Source organism: Mus caroli, unplaced genomic scaffold (genome assembly GCF_978045245.1).
Source record: "Mus caroli unplaced genomic scaffold, Mus_caroli_1 scaffold_5, whole genome shotgun sequence".
Classification (NCBI taxonomy): domain Eukaryota; kingdom Metazoa; phylum Chordata; class Mammalia; order Rodentia; family Muridae; genus Mus; species Mus caroli.
This window is the reverse complement of record NW_028227260.1, coordinates 11,986,138-12,000,521: the sequence shown is the minus strand read 5'-3', so window position 1 is coordinate 12,000,521 and position 14,384 is coordinate 11,986,138. Positions and strand designations below refer to the sequence as shown.

At 37.3% G+C, this 14,384-nt stretch overlaps 1 protein-coding gene across 1 annotated transcript in view; it reads left to right on the top strand.

Moving 5' to 3' along the window:
- Positions 1-14,384, top strand: part of Map3k15 (mitogen-activated protein kinase kinase kinase 15) — a 148,983-nt gene that overhangs the window by 105,136 nt on the left and 29,463 nt on the right. The window contains exons 10-15 of the mRNA XM_021152935.3: positions 586-736; positions 2,448-2,555; positions 4,300-4,349; positions 6,768-6,863; positions 10,279-10,366; positions 12,049-12,182. Coding sequence (XP_021008594.1) covers positions 586-736; positions 2,448-2,555; positions 4,300-4,349; positions 6,768-6,863; positions 10,279-10,366; positions 12,049-12,182 — 627 coding nt within the window. The remainder of the gene's footprint in view (positions 1-585; positions 737-2,447; positions 2,556-4,299; positions 4,350-6,767; positions 6,864-10,278; positions 10,367-12,048; positions 12,183-14,384) is intronic.

The following is a 14,384-nucleotide window of genomic DNA, read 5'->3' as shown; positions in this document are numbered from 1 at the left end:
CTATTAGTGTAGGACAGCAACATGAAGGGGGCTCATAATGGTGGGCATAAACTCTACCTTGACTCTAGCAATAGCAGAATTTTGATTGTGATAATGTACAGTGAATTTGCAAGATGTTATTAGTAGAGCATACTGGATCAAGGATATACAGATTTCTATATACTATTTCTAAAAATACCTCAAAATATATAAGGTTACTTAAAATTTTCTGAAAGGGGTTTGACATATTGCCATTTTGTAATTGCTTTTTCTGTTTTCTAAAACAGTTATCCCATGCTTTCTACTACGATTAGATGTCATACTGATGCTTGGTCTTGGCCAAAAGGCCAAGAAACATTGGACAGTATGTACTAAAATTGGAGTGTTAGTAAAAAGCCTGTCTTTTAGAACTTTGTTGTATTGATTTTGTCTGCTGTTTGCATTTCTTGTGATTAGTTATGTGTCTGCTCAGTAACTTTATGAAGAGCTCGTAACAAATGCAAATTGAAGTGCATAAGGCTTTAAGAAACTTCTTTTAAAGGGTTTAGAATTGATTTCAGTTTCTTTGGGAATCTAATTTATGAGGTTTGTGATTTTTTTTTCCAGGTACCTGCGGTCATTAGTTCAGAACTTGCTGTTAATTCAACGCTTCAAGAAACCCATTACAGAACATTCACCCAGGCAGGAACGGCTTAACTTCTGGTTAGATATCATTTTTGAAGCAACGAATGAAGTTACTAATGGACTCAGATTTCCAGTAAGATGTGCTAACTGGGCAGGGGGTTGCTTGTTTGTTTCTTTGCTGGGATCAAACCTTAAAACTGGTACATGCTAGGCAAATAGAAATTCTAACACTGTGCTATATGACTAACCCCAATCCTTTAAGATCAACAAAAGAAACTAGAGGCTCATGCTACATAATTGTTAAAAACTCTCAAAAGGAAGAAAACTGTAACTTAGAATATTAGGATAGGAGCTGGCGAGATGGCTCTGAGGATAAGAGCACTGATTGCTCTTCCAAAGGTCCTGAGTTCAAATCCCAGAAACCACATGGTGGCTCACAACTACCCATAAGATCTGATGCCCTCTTCTGACACATCTGAAGACAGCTACAGTGTACTTATGTATAATAATAAATAAATCTTAAAAAAAAAGACTATTAGGATAACAGTCCTCTGTAGAATCAGCAAATGGTAAGTTAGACTCTGGGAAAAAATTGTTCATGTCCTCTCAAATATTGTCTCTCAATGGAATGTCATTTTGTTCTATTCAAGAGACATTTTGGCAGAATTTGTAGACATTTTTTGGGTGTTAGAACTAGGGGTAAGAGTTGATAATACAGTCAATAAGATATAAGGACTAGGTAGACTGCTAAATGTTCCCCAGTGCATGGAACAGTACCTCTCCCACACAATAATTATCTGCTTCAAAAATAATAAGGTGAAAATTAAAAATCTTGTTCTTAAAAAAAAGTTGAACATGGAATTTAAAGTTGTCTTTTCCTAAGCTGTGGTTTGCCTCCAGTGCTACTAATTAATATTTAAAACGTTGTTGAAAAAGCAGACTTGCTTTTAGCTTTTCATTTGTTTTTGTTTCAGTTTTACCGACATCTCATAAATTTTTATAAGCAAAATATATAAGTATTCTAGACACTGTATTTCAATAATTGTATTTTATATTTATGCCATGAGACATTTGTGAATATGAGTGTTTTTAAAAAGAATTCCATTAACTACTCAAAGTGCAGTTGTTGAAAATGCTTATGATATTTTTGTTTGTTTCCGGTAGTACATTTTAAAATCTTGTTTTAATTTTAAAATGTTTCAAGCTGGATAGGTAAAAATTGGTAACAAACAGACACTAGTGTAGGCTCTACATAGGTTCACCATGCCGAACATGTTGGTTGTTTTGTTTGGGAGATTCATTCCCTCATCCTCTCCCCACTACATCTCCACCTGCCCTCTTTCTCTCTTCTTCACTTTCTTCCTCTCTGCCCTTCCACGTTCTTAATCAATTAACTAGTATTACTGATGGAAATACCACTCACTTTTCATTTCCTTGCATATGTATATATTGGTACTTGCTGGCCAACCTTTCTAATTCCTTATTTATCTCAAAAACTGTAACTTCCTTCCTTCTTCTGTCACCTTTTCACGCAGGCCCTTCTTGACCTCCCTATATGATGAAGCCCAACTTCCCTGCTTCTGACTTACTCTTTTTGGAATGTTAGGTGGCGTTGGATTGAATAGCTTTGTGTAGTTGATGTTCTGGGTGTCCTCCTTGGAACAGAGCCTTCATGCAAACAGACACTTGTATGCCATGTATAGGCCTGGCTTCTGGAGCCTTGCCTGGCATAGTGGTTCTTCAGTATTTGTTGAGTACAAATTACAAATTCTTTGACTTCCTCACTGGGAAGGGTCACCTGTGTGATTGCTATGTTTTGAAAAAAAAATATGCCCTTATTTTAGGTTCTGGTAATAGAGCCAACCAAAGTCTACCAGCCTTCTTATGTTTCTATCAACAATGAAGCTGAAGAAAGAACTGTTTCTTTATGGCATGTGTCACCCACAGAAATGGTAAGGGAAAAAATATGACTCGAGCTTTCTTTCATATGATTTAATCAATGATTTGATTTGGAAATAGGACAGTTTATGTGGTAGTTTTAGAGATAATGGGCATCTATGATTAACTTCTAAATTATGATACTGTATATGTACTGTACACATGTGTGTGCATGTATGTGCGTGTGTGTGCACACACACGTATGATAGTCACAGTTGCACATGAGGGTCAGAAGACAACTTTCAAATTTTGGTTCTCTCCTTCCACTGTAGGATTTGGGGATCAAATTTAGGTCATAGGTTTGTGAACCAAGTGCTTTTACATTGGCCTAATGATTTTTTCTTTTGAAACTTGTTTTTAAAGATTTCTATAAATCCTGAACAATTTTTCACAAAGCAAACACCCAGCCACCTGATTTTTAAAATGTCATATTCCTTATGTTTATTGTGTGGCATGTTTCTCAGTCTAGATGTATACTGTATTGCACCTTTCTCATTGATAACTTAATAACATTCTTCCAATTTTCACCCTTGCCAATGACATGCCAGTTTGTATCTTAGAGATGGGATGCTTGACTCCAGACTATGTATGTCTAGAACTTTGATAGTTACTATCAAATTTATACAAGCTTATATTATACTAACAATTATAATTGCCCATTAGAAATATTACACAATGCCGAGCTGGGTCTTCAGGTTTGTGGTAATACCAGTATCTTCATCTGTTTATCTAAAGTACTTTTTCATAAGTTCTGTAGTAACGAAGCATGGTGCGTGTGACAAGCACATTAGATAGGTTTATTTGCTGTGCGTGCGTTTCCATGGAGTAGGGGGAACTTCTACCATTAGCTGAGCAAAGGAAGATTATTTTCCTCTCTGTTAGCAAAAATGGGAATGATTATGTTATCAGGCGAAAATAAGCATTATCTTCACAAATAAAATACAGCATGGTAAAATAAACAGAGGCTCAAATTCAGATTAGAAATATCTTACCTGATTAGTCAAATCTCAAGTGAAGAGCATTAACCTTGTCTAATATTTAACTCAGGAGCAATTTTTTTTTGTTGAAAATACAGTTAGAAATCATTAATGAGGATGAGCTACCATGATGTGCTTGCTTTTTTCCTGCACTGTGTATATTAAATACTTGAGTCAGGCTCTCATCATGTAGCCCTGCAATTTACCATTAGATCAGACCAATCTTGGATTTGTGGCACTCTTTTGCCTTTTTATTGCTAATATTACAGACTTGTGCCCTTTTGTTCAGCTTTCATGGAGGTTTTTAAGAGCTTCTCACACCCCATTGGTCAGGATGCTGTCATATAGCCTCATCTAAGTGCAAGGGAGACAGAAATTTGATTTAGCTGTGAGCCCAGGGAGAGACTGAAATGAAGGTAAATAAGGTTAGTCAGTCTTGCATCTCCAAATATTTTTATAACTGAGGTGGGCTGTTCCTAAGCCTATTTCAGAGTTTTCCTGCTGTGTTGATAGAAGATGAAAGACTACTCAATGTGTGTAGTGTATCTATCCCAAGCCACGTATTTCAGATTTATATTGTTTGCTTGAATCATAGGCATGAATTTTCATATCTCAGAAAATGTTTTGTGTGTTCCAAGTTTTGCAAAGTATATTGCTCTAACCCATAATCACTATTGAAAAAAACTAGAAGAAGTAATTGACAAAAGGATGAAATCAGAAATGATACTTTATTGAGAAAAAAATCAAGCTCTTTCTTGACTTCTGTCTTTTATACTTGCAGAAACAAATCCATGAGTGGAATTTTACAGCCTCTTCTATTAAAGGAATAAGGTAAGAACACAACAGAAAAATGTAACTGCTGTCTGTCTTAATATAAATAATGGAGGGGGTTAAGGTACTTTGATATTTCCACTCATTTATAAGATGTGATGTTCTTATTTTTAACAGAACTTAACAGAATATTTTCTTTATTGTTACCCCATATGATGTTCATAGTGTGTGTTAGAGCCTCTTGACTTGTAATATGGTAACTTTTCCAATTCTGTAGAAGAAATGATTAGTTATCACACTTGAAAGAGAAAATGTTGACTGAAAAAAAGAATATCTTTTTAGAGCCAAAGTTTAAGTGCTCTCCTCCTTCTCTTCTTCCTCTTCCTCTTTCCCCTCCTCCTCCTTTCTTCCTCCTCCTCTTCCTCTTCCCCCTCCTCCCCCTCTTCCCCTCTTCCTCCTCCTCTTCTTCCTCTTCCTCCTCCTCCTTCATCACCACCACCACCAACAACAACAACAGCAACACAATCACCAGCACCACTCCAGGACTGAAGTCAGTACTTGCATCCAGAACTTGAGTAGGCCTCCTGAACAGAGCTCTAGAGGCGGGATTCTGTTAATAGGAACAGGGATGATAAATTCCAAATAGTATGCCATTCGCTATTGGGATCAGGAATGGTGAGCTTTCGTGGATTATCCCAAGCCATACTAACACATCTCAGATGCCCTAATCAACTTATCAGGATGTTCAAAGGTGGGAGTTTATCATGAAGTAGATATGAGTTCTCTCATTTGCTATGTAGCATTATAAAAATCACCCAGCCTCTGTAGGATTCTGCTTTTTCTGTTTTAATCAAATGAGAGTTTGGGCTAGAGCTTTCTGTCCTTTCTCTAAACATAAGACTTAACTCAAAAGCCACAGAATGAATCTCTTACTACCTTCACATCGAGAATGATCCTGTCCTAAAAATCTCAGTGTTTATATAGGAATAATGGTGTGCTTGCATAATGCTGCCTTGAAACTAGGAGAAAAGACTATCTTATGTGGCAATACTGCTGTACAAAAGTTGTAGACTAGGCCTTTTGTTTATATTACTTCATAGAAATACCTCTAGCTTCCAGTCCTGCCATCAGTAGGGATTTACATAGGGCTGTGACAAGTCCTCAGGACTAGCATAACATAACAGGCATTCCTTGGATCCTATTGTAGTTATTTTTTGTAGATTCCTTTTTCAAAACTGGCTCATGTATAACCTAACTTTACTTTGTTTTGAGTCACCCTAAGCTGTTGCTGTTTTAATACATCTTCTTTATGTCATCCGTAGCATTAAGAATAGTTTAAGACATTTGTGACCTATTGGGAGGCTAATGCAGAAGATTCATGAATTGAAGTCTAGTGATGCTACATAGCAAGCTCAGCACCACCCTAAACTGTACAACAAGATCTCACCTCAAAACAAACAGATAAAAGACAGGTTCTCAGTGGGAGGGGAGGCCCTTGGTCCTGTGAAGGCCTAATGCTTTTGCAATGTAAGTGTCTCTAAGTTTAAATTTCATAGACTAAGAAAAGTGAAATTGTGGGAGTATTTGCTAGAGGTGACTCAGTGGTCAAGAACACTCACTGCTCTTATAGAAGACCTGACTTCACATCCCAGCGCCCATCACCTGTGAGTCCAGCTCCAAAGGATCCCACAGCCTCTTCTAGGCTCTGCAGAACCTGCACACATGGGCACACATATACATATATGGATATATATGTGTGTGTGTGTATATTATATATATGTATGTATAATCTAAAAATAAAGAATACTTTAAAAATAATGATTAATAAAATCAGGAACTTAGAAGGTGGACAAAGAATAAATAAATAATATGAAATTGGTTTGTAACAGATGTGCAGATTGGTCTTCATGTAGGTCCCCTAACACTTGGAGTAGGGGATCTGCTCTGACTATGTTGCCTGCCATTGGATACCCTCCCCCTATCTGGACTGTTTGGTTCAGCGTCAGGGGGAGAGGAGGCGCTTAGTCCTGCTGAGACTGGATGAAAATATAAAATTAAAAATTAAAAATTCTCTTTGTTTTTTTTGTTTTGTTTTGTTTTTTAAGAAAAGGTCTTTCTGTGTAGCACTGGCTGTCCTGGCACTTGCTCCGTAGACCAGGCTGGCCTCAAATTTAGGGATCCACCTATCTATGCTTCTCAGTGCAGGGATTAAAAGTGGGTACCACTGCCGGGCAGTGGTGGCTCACGCCTTTAATCCCAGCACTCGGGAGGCAGAGGCAGACAGATTTCTGAGTTCGAGGCCAGCCTGGTCTACAAAGTGAGTGCCAGGACAGCCAGGGCTATACAGAGAAACCCTGTCTCGAAAAACCAAAAAAAAAAAAAAAGAAAAAAAGAAAAAAAAAAAGAAAAGAAAAAAGAAAAGTGGGTGCCACCATACCTGGCTTTGTATAAGCATTCTTACGTTTTGAAATTTTACAGCCTATCCAAGTTTGATGAACGGTGCTGTTTTCTTTATGTCCATGATAATTCTGATGACTTTCAAATCTACTTTTCCACCGAAGACCAGTGTAATAGGTGAGTTGTAGCTAATTTAGATATGTACAATGTATTTATGACAGATAATATTGAAGGATATTTCTATATACTTATGTTTTATTAAATTTCTTTCATCACTGCTTTATACTTTCAGTACATAAATTTTATACTTCTTTTGCCTGAATGTTTTCTTCTTTTGAGGCTTTTGTAAATGAAGTTTTTTATTATTTCAAAAATGCACTGAACTGTTGTTGTATATTGGTTTTATAGCCTTGATGAACTCATTAGTTCTGATAGTTTTGAAAATACTGCTTTATGGTTTTGTGTGTATATATGTGTTGTCTGACTGTATGCATGTATACCACATGTGGGCAGAAGCTGGAAGGAGGGCATCAAGTCTCATGGAATTGGAGTTCCAGGTTGTGAGCCACCCTATGAGAGGATTGGGAAACAAACATGAGTCATCGGCAAGACTGTTAACCACTGAGCCATCTCTCTAACCATGAGTGCTAATAGTTTTAATTACATCCTTTAGGGTTTTCTGCCAAGATCTAAGGACATGGTGTTTTATTACAAAGTCTAGTACTCAATTACTTTATATTACATAGTTTAATAAATTTTAGTTGGGGTGTGCCATACAACAAGTATATAAATTTCACTGAAATATGCAGTTAGATACCTTTATATCTATACCAGTGCACCTGACATAAATCTATACTCATGTAGCTGTTTTCTACATCATGAAGATGCCTTGTGTCCCACCCTAGTCATTAAAACCCCCTCTAATGATAATTACTTTGATTTCTATCACCGTGGTTAATTGTGCCCATTTTTCTCCTTCAAATAAATAAGATTAAATCATTTGTAGTCTTGCCCCTGGTTCCTTAAAATAATAGTCATGAGATTAAGCCATGCTGTTTGTGTCTATGTATCCCTTTTAGTTCTTGAAGTGTTCCATTGCATGAATATGCAGCAGCTTATCTGTTCTCCTACAAATGAACATTTAGATCATGTCCATTTGGAGCTCTGATAAACAAAACCTCTATGAGTAATCTTATACATGAGCGCAAACATCAAATCTGCTGAGTATCCACCTAGAAGTAGACTGTTCTATCACAAAAGAGGTTTTTATTCAGCTTTAGCTTATAGTAGTGCCAGCAATTTTCCAAAGTGATTGTAAACGTTTGCATTCCCACTAGCAGCATATAAGGTGTCTGGTTCCTTTATATGCTTGGCAACAGCTTTTGGGTTTTTTGTTTTTGTTTTTGTTTTCTTGGTTTTTCGAGACAGGGTTTCTCTATGTAACCCTGGCTGTCCTGGAACTCACTCTGTAGACCAGGCTGGCCTCGAAATCAGAAATCCGCCTGCCTCTGCCTCCCGAGTGCTGGGATTAAAGGTGTGTGCCACCACTGCCTGGTCTCTTGGTAACAGTTAATACTATCTTCTAAATTTTACTGTAATGAATAAGTACATATCATCTCCTAAGACGTTTGTTTATCACATATCCCCACATTCAAGTACTAGAAGAAGTAATGGTGGGATGTGTTAGGGAAAACCAAGAACATTGTAATGTTAAATTTTATACAATTCTTCCCTAACATCTTAACCGAGAACTATGGCTAACCATTGTCTACTGAGTCAATGGGGCAATATGCTGCTCAGCGTTTGTGATAAACTTGTCTGGGTAACTGTTGATGTTAGGCTTCATTTCTGTCACCAGAATGACATGGGCACCTTATGCATTTCCTCATCGTCTTTCCTCATATGAGACTTTCTGCCTCACTCAGATCTGGACTGCCCACATCTCGAGAGAAGAAAGTTCCACTATCCTTGGCACTGATTAGTTTGCATCTGAATACTAGCCTCAAAGCCAGAGTTAAAGTGTAATGCAGGGACACATTTGAAAAGGCTTCTTAATAGAATGGCTCCCAAATTAGACCCGGGGAGAACAGTAACGGAGAAGAAGAAAAGGCTTATAGGGACATGATGAAAGTATTCACCTTTATTTTTGTTCTTTTTTGAGACAGTGTCACACTGTGGTGTCCCAGCTGTCCTGGAACTTGTTGAGTAAACTAGGCTGGCATCCAACTCACAAATACCCACTTGATTCTGCCTCCAAAGTACTGGGATTAAAGACATAAGGCACTGTGCCTGACCGGGTATTTACATTTCTAATGGGTGCTGTTATGTAGAAAAATTTATTTCTCTGTTTAATTTTTTATTTTTAACTGATACACAAAATTACACGTGTTTTATAGGATACCACATTGTGTTTCAATATATGCATACACTACGTAATGTTTAAATTAGAGCAAATAGTTACTCTCCTTTACAATTTTGACTTCTATAATGAAAATGTTAAAACTGTCTCCTAATAGTTTTGAAAACTATATAGTATATCGAGACATAGTGATGCAGTTCTATAATCCTAGCACTTAGGAGGTCAAGGCAAAAGGATCACCACAAGTTCTATACCAGCCTGGGCTATATAGTAAGGCCCAAGCTGACTGGGCTATGAGTGAGAGACTGTTTCAAGAAACCAAAAATAAACAACACTTGAAAGTACAGAGTATTCTTGTTATCTATAGACACTCTATTTACACAGAGCACCAATACTTCCCTTTTCCTAACTAGATATATCCAGTATCCATTGATCATCCTTTTCTATGCATGTATGTATGTATGTATGTATGTATTTATTTATATTGGTGTTTTTCCTGCATGTGTGTCTGTGTGAGGGTATCAGATCTTCTGGAAGTTTTTAACAATGAAACTTAGTTTAAATAGTTGTAAAGTACCATGTGGGTACTGGGAATTGAACCCAGGTCCTCTGGAAGAGCAGCATCTCATTTATGCTCTTAACCACTGAGCTATCTCCTCATTCAGCTCCTGGTCATCCTTTTCAACCCCTCTCTTTGCTCTGCTATCCCCAGTCTTTAGTAATCCACTCTTTTCTGATTTGAAATCAGTCTGTCAAAGAGACATCTACACTCCCAAGGTTATTACAGCACTTAGTAGTCAAAAAGTAGAAACAGTCCAAGTGTCCACAAATGACATATGGATAAAGAAAATGTGGTAGCTATATAAAAATGAATGTAGTTTTAACTCTACATCTGTGGGTGGAACCCACAAAAGTGAATGAATGCTTTAGTTTAATAGAAGAGAAACTGTTCTTATTGATTTCTACATATGTGCTGCATTTAAGAGAGGTGCTTTGGCATTGGGTAACCAGCTAGTTGAGATACTACATGGAGAAGACTTAGGTATCACATATGTTTTAGAACTGGATTAGGTAATCACTAACGTACCATGTCAAATCAAGAGTGGAATGATTGTTCCACAACTTGTAGAGGTTTAGTTTATGTTTGAGTACAATTTAATACAATGGAATTAAGTTAAATATAAGGAGCAAGAGTGATTGGTGGGTAATACTCTGGGGCATTTGCTGTTCTAGATTTTGTTCTTTGGTCAAAGAGATGCTAAACAATGGAGTGGGCAGTACAGTGGAGTTGGAGGGAGAGGCTGATGGAGACACCTTAGAGGTAAGTCACAGAAGACCCAGAACTAGCAAAACATCCTTTAATAATACCTTTGGTGCCTAAAGAAGAGTGTCCCGATTTGCATTTGAAATCCTTTACTGAGTATAGTTAAAGATACCTTTGAACCAGCCAGATATCATTGTCAATGGGTCTCAGAGATTTAAAGTATCATAGAAATATCTTAATTACTTTAAAGAAAATGACATTATCATAAGCTTGTTTGGACAGCAGAGTTGTAGTCTACAGTGACTACACAATTTATGTGTGCTTTAATCTTGCAGTCATTCAGATTTGCCACTAATTCAAGTTCTTCCAGTAATTATAATTTAATGAGATTTTATTATATATTTTGAAGTTAGACTGAAATTAATTTCTTAAGGTTTTCTTCAAAAAGTTGCTAAAGGGTTTGTTTTAGAAATTGGGTCATGTATAAGAATTATTAGGTACAGTCAAAGTGTGTTATAGAAGTGGACTAAATGATTGCCATTAAAGGCAACAGATGTGACAAAGAGAGGAAGCTGAAATAAGTCTGTGGAGCAGACTTGTTTCTAGTTCTGTCAGACAGTAGAGACCCTTAAGTTATCTTAATTGTATGTCAATTGACATGAGCATCTTTAGGTATATAGGAAGGAACATATACATTATTCACTGTATAAATAGAAACAGTAGGGGCATGCCAAACCCCAGAAATATTCATTGCTTTCTCTATGTTTACGTAAGAGTTGCTTAGACTACTGTCACCTTTGTTTTAATCATGAACAAAAATAAACTTGAATGTAATGCAGTGGCTTACTATTTTTGTCATTTTCAACTTACTGTGTATGTGCACCCTCTGTGTGGGCATACGTGTGGAGGTCAAAGGATAACTTTGTGGAATTGATTCTCCTTTCTTTCTATGGATTTGGAGGGTTGACTTTGGGTCACCAGACTTGCATGATAAGCACCACTACAGACCGAGCCATCTCACTGGCCTTGTTTTTGTTTTTTAAGACAGTTTTTCCTCTGTGGTCCAGGCTAACCCAGAGCTCTCAAGAACTTTCTACCTTAGTCTCCAGAGTGCTGGAATTATAGGCATGTGCTAACCGTATCCATCAGGGCTGCAACAGGTCTTAATAAGAAGACTGGTGAGACAGACTAGCAATCCTAATTGTAAAGTATATTTGCAGCAAGTGCTAGCTCTCTATGAAGAGGATCTCCCAACATGTTGTATATTCTATATCAAGATAATATTAACTTTAACTTTTAATTCTTTCCTGGGCTGTTGAAAGAGGTTTGTTTCCTGACGAGTTAATAAGAGGCCATGCAGGAAGATAATTACTTGTGGTTCATAACATGCTTAGAAAGTTTTAAATTGCAGCATTAAAGTGGTGAAAAATCTCCAAAAGGTGAGCCAGGTAATTTACAGGTGAGTGTTATTTGTTCACTATCCTGAATTCTACTTCATTAAGTCATTCTATAAACACACAAACAAATGAGAATAATTGTTAAATGAAAAAGTGTATAACCTAAGAACTGTATTTTGCTCGACACTCAACTAATGCTTTATAGTTTTGAAAACTTGTTAGATAACTTTTGGGTTTCTCTTTGGCAAGATTGTTTTGTCACTTGTTTGTTTATTTATATATTTATGTATGTTTGTTTGTTTGTTTGCTTGCTTGCTTATCCTGTTGTTTTACCTTGTTTAGTATGAGTATGACCATGATGCGAATGGGGAGAGAGTTGTCCTGGGGAAAGGCTCCTATGGGATTGTGTATGCCGGCCGTGATCTCAGTAATCAAGTACGGATAGCCATCAAGGAAATCCCAGAGAGAGATATCAGGCAAGTGGAGACTGCCTTCAATAGTCTACATGTGCTACCTCAACACTCTATATCCCAGACCTAGAACTGAGGAGGAAAAGATTTAATGGTTTAATCTGTATCAACAGAATGATGTGGCTACCTTATGTTGTTGGATCTTGTAATGTTCTTGTTTAAAGGGTGATCTGCTTGTATTCTCTGCATATTAATAAATATGTTGAGAAAAAGTAGATCACTAAGAGGTTAATAGATTACAGAACGTCATAGTTGATAAGAAAACTGTGTTTCTACCCACAACTATGTCTGAAATTTTACATTTTATGCAGCTATTTTGAAAATATTTTAAAAATGTAACTGAGAAATTTTTTCTCTTTGTTTTTCAGTGCTGGGGATAGAACCCAGGTCCTCGAGCATGCTAGGCAAGCACTCTACCACTGAGCTACACCTCCAGCCTTGACTGAGTGCTTTTAAATTTACACTGTAACAATTGGAAATGGCTCTGATTTGTCTGGATCTGTCATTACAGAACTTAAATGCTGTTAACAAACAGTTTCACCATACAAATTTTGTTGTTAAGTGTGCCCTTCAACCTTACTCATAGACTAGAGGCTGTGCTTGTACCACCAGTATTACAACTTACTCAGCAATTTTATTATTACATTTATTTCTTTAATTTTTCATACAATCGATTTTTATGTTATTCTTCCCCTCCCCTAAGTCCTCCCAGATCCTTTCCACCTCCCTACCCACCCAACTTCATGTTCTTTACGTTTATGCCATTTACAATTTAGACTCCATCTAAATCTACTGTTGAATGTAATCATGCCCTCAACAGAAATAACCATCCATGGGCCACAGGCCCATCCAGCACTGAGTGCTAATGGATATGCGCACTGAGTGCTAATGGATATGCGCACACATCCCCTCCATCTTGGCGACCACTGTCTAAGGCTGGGTTACACAGGATTTCTAGCAAATGTCTGACCATCCATTCATTCACTCATTTGTTCATTTTCAGTGGGGTAGTATAGTATGTGAATTATAACAACGACCTGAAACAAACTAACCTAATCTCTTCATATTACCAATATGGAAACCAAGCTTGATGGAGATTCAAGGACTCCCAAAGGGACACATATGCATTCCAGTCTCTGAGCCTCTCATTGGCTATGCTCTTACTCATGCAATAGATAAGCTGTTGAAGTTGCATAGATCTGGGGATATCCATGGCATGTACCTCCATTGGTAGTACTAGCTGTTCTAGCTTTTCCTTGCCCATAGAAGTTCCTGGGATTTTTGAGCTAGAAAGGGCCTGAAACATCATTTTGTCCAAATTCATAAAATTTTCACGCTGAATTGAGAATGACTAGGCATGTATTTCATTCATGAATCCGGGCTGGTGCTAGGAAGTAAGAGGTGACTGGGATGCTGTCCTGACCCCAGGGTGCTGCGTTGGTAGAGAGAGAAGATATTGTGCCCATGAGTTAAGATGAAAGTGCTGTAACAGAAGGGTACACAAACTGTCTTTAGAAAACAGGGAGGCTAACTATTCCTGAATGAGCTATTACAAATTGGAGAGAACACATCATCTTCAAGCTAGTGTTGTTGAAGAATAAGTAGGACATAACCTTTGTAGAAAATGAGGCCTATGAGGGAATACCAGAGCTTTTAAGAAAAAAAAGTACATTGTGAAAGCAACCAATTCCTACAAAGGTTGAATGTAGGCTATAGGCAGAAATGTTAAAAGGGATCATCTGACCTGATTGGAAGGTCCTTTTTTGTCACCTTAAAAAATACGGTATTGACGTAGAGTCTATAAAGAAACGTGGTAAAGTGAAATTCGTGTTTCATAAAGAGGTAGGGCAGGGGGAATGAAATTGAAAGTCCAGAGGCTGGGACTGGGAAACTTATTAGTTCTGGGTTGACTGTCATTTTAAGATAGGATTTTCAAGACCACCACCTTTCATGGGAGGAAGAGGATTGTTGAAAGATATGAAAATTTGTTGGAGAATCTATACAGAAGCAATAGTAATAGTAGAAATAGTAATCCCTAATTGAGTATTTACCACATAACAGTGCCTAAGAAACTTGGGGTACCTTGATCCTCTAGAAGCCCTACATAGCTGTCTTGTTAAAGCCCTACATGGCTGTCTTGTTACAGATTGAATATTCCTTATCTGAACTTGTTACAAGAAGCAAGAAGAGTCTCAGCTAAGATCTTTT